Source organism: Aplysia californica, unplaced genomic scaffold, assembly GCF_000002075.1.
Source record: "Aplysia californica isolate F4 #8 unplaced genomic scaffold, AplCal3.0 scaffold00079, whole genome shotgun sequence".
NCBI lineage: Eukaryota > Metazoa > Mollusca > Gastropoda > Aplysiida > Aplysiidae > Aplysia > Aplysia californica.
In genome coordinates, this window is record NW_004797349.1 from 1,217,665 (window position 1) to 1,220,441 (window position 2,777).

The following is a 2,777-nucleotide window of genomic DNA, read 5'->3' on the forward strand; positions in this document are numbered from 1 at the left end:
TGTTATTGTTGTTGTTGTTGTTGTAGTAATGGTAGTGGTAGTAGTAGTGGTTGTTGCTGTTATTGTTGTTGTTGTTGTTGTTGTTGTTGTTGTTGTTGCTGTTGTTGTTGTTGTTGTTGTTGTTGTTATTGTTGATTATATTGTTGTTGTTGTTGTTGTTGTTGGAGGAGGAGGAGGAGTAGCAGGGGTAGTATCATGATTCTTCAATCACTAGTAACAATGCTTTCTTCGCTGTCGTTCTCAACGTGGTCATCGCTACATCCGACAAACTAACCGAAACGTCAACAATTCACGCACCAATATAAAAAATATATGTATCTCGTTGTCTAATTACCTCTTTATTCGGTTATCTCATTATCTCATTATTTCATTAACCCATTATCTCATTACCTCATCCTATCATTGTATTATTATTCCATTATCTCATTACCTCGTTATCACATTATCTCATTATCTCATCATCTCATTATTAAATCATCTCATTATCCCACAATCACATCATTATTGCGTGATTCTATGTATTATCTTATTATAACAACATTATCTCATTCTTTCATTTCTGACTCCAGGCCTGTGGATGGCGGATCTGGCCATCACCCAGATGTTCATGGAAACAGTTACTGAGCAAGAGCGAGGAGTGGTCAACGGTGTGCAGAACTCCCTCAACCAGACAATGGACATGATCAAGTTTGGGCTGGTTGTTGGACTACCCTTAGCCCCGCAGTTTGGCCTTCTCGTCATCCTCTCCTTTGCATTTGTCTTTGGCGGTTGGGTCATGTACTTAGTGTTTATTTGTCGCCTCCCGCCAGGCTTATTTAGTCGAGGGAAACTTGGCGCTAAATCAGGCGGATATTCCAAGATATAAAACTGATAGGTCGCACAGGGCTCGTTGTTGGCAGGAGTATCAGTAGTGGAGAGGAGTGCAGTACTTCTATGTTTGTTTTTATCTTCTTTCTTGTCCTCCAGTAATGCTCAACAAAGACGACCTAGGGTTTATGTATACGCAAAAGCTTTTCCTGTAGATATCTAGGCCTATGTATCCCCAACCTAAGGGACTGAAAAAATAACGATTTCTCTAAAGGTTGCAGGAAAAGCTTAACTTTATTTCTCTGTAAATGTCTTAATCCTTAAAGAATATTAATTATTATTGAATGTTTGTATTCTGGAGAGGTTCTTATATAAACGTCATGCGTTGCATACTTTAAGCATGTATCCTTATACAACCATGATACTCAGTGCTTTCGTACAAATCTTCTGACAACATACCATGATTGTCCAGCCCTTACATAATAATGGACCCTAGAGTAGAGGGAGATATTTACATGGATGTCTTGGGCGCCAGTAAATTTCTTACTAACTTTGTTATATTGAATGTTGTCTTTTTATATACTTTTACAAGCAAATGGAGATTAATACTCAATTCTGAAAATGACAAGGAAATCTCAGCACTTACATTTTTTACGAACAACATTCTGACAGCTAAAGAACGAAATTTATAGCAGAAACGGTCGACCTGTCCTACTGGGAAGGTAATAGTGAGCACACAGACGTGAATTCTTATACTTTTCAGTCTGATTCGTTGAATATGAGCAAAGATTGTAAACCAAGAGATGGATCACACCTCATACAAGAGGCACGGCGATCCAAATGTGGCCTTACTAAGGGCGGAGACTCCTGATGGCACAGATTATTGTATTACAAGAACATGCTTGTGAGAAACAAAACAAAATGGTATAATTGTCATATGGCGACGTCTTCATTAATGTTGCTATATGAAGTGACGCATCTGGTATTATCAAAGTCGTAGTAAACACAGGTAACTGCCAATCATAGAGCTTATCTGATCTTATCGCGACTTGAAAATAGGACACTTTATATCATTTTTCAATCAAAAGACCGTTTAATCTAAAGAAAGAAAGACATCTGCAATGCTTTTTAAAAAGATATCACAGTTTCTCAATATGACAAACTCTGGAAAACCATAAACAACAAAAAGTAGAACAATAAATCAAAATTGCTTTGAATAAATCAATAATAATATAGCATTGTTTCCTTCGCGCATCCGATCTTATCTCATTGACAACGATATATCTTTGGTGCGAGTAATTCAATTTATTAACCGACTGTGTGCTCGTCATTACAAACCAAACGAGGAAGAGTCGAAGAAACGATCTGCTACAGTGATAGCAATCTTTTCAGTCCTTTGAGTAAAATACTGGGGGATGTGTTACAGTGCTGGCAATCCTTTCCATGTACTTTGAGTGATGGTCATCATCATCGGAAATGGCAGCAGCAGCTGCAGCAGCAGCAGCAGCAGCAGCTATATCGCCCACATCATAAATCGCCAAAGTGGCAAGAAACATCAAGAATTCATCCAATCGGCAGTTTCCTTCGTTATCGTGATTTTTCGCATTCTCTTCATTACCACGGAAACAGCTGGGTCACCTTGGCACTAACTGAATTCAGGTTTTACATAAATCCAATTTTTTGCCCCACTTTAAAGAAGCTGCCCACCACTTGCATTTCATCTTGATTCATAATTTATAGTTTTGCAATGTCTTTTGTGTTGCCATGGAGACGTTTACAATTACAGTATTTACTGTGTTCCTGTCACTATAATATTTTGAGAGCAGGCAGATTATTCATTTTGTGTACGCTTACGTGTGTGCATGTGCTCAAATACCAATGTGTACCCGTCTCGATCTGATTTCATGTTGTTGAATAATGCTGTGTATCAGGTGCTCATCAATACACACCTCTTATAATACAACCGCCCC

At 38.3% G+C, this 2,777-nt stretch overlaps 1 protein-coding gene across 1 annotated transcript in view; it reads left to right on the forward strand.

The window, feature by feature from the left end:
• LOC101859316 (solute carrier family 40 member 1) overlaps positions 1 to 2,159 on the forward strand; it is a gene marked incomplete in the record, with an annotated part of 18,188 nt that extends 16,029 nt beyond the window's left edge. Inside the window, 1 exon segment of the mRNA XM_035968752.1 lies at positions 570 to 2,159. Coding sequence (XP_035824645.1) covers positions 570 to 865 — 296 coding nt within the window.
• Between the last annotated feature and the right edge of the window lie 618 nt (positions 2,160 to 2,777).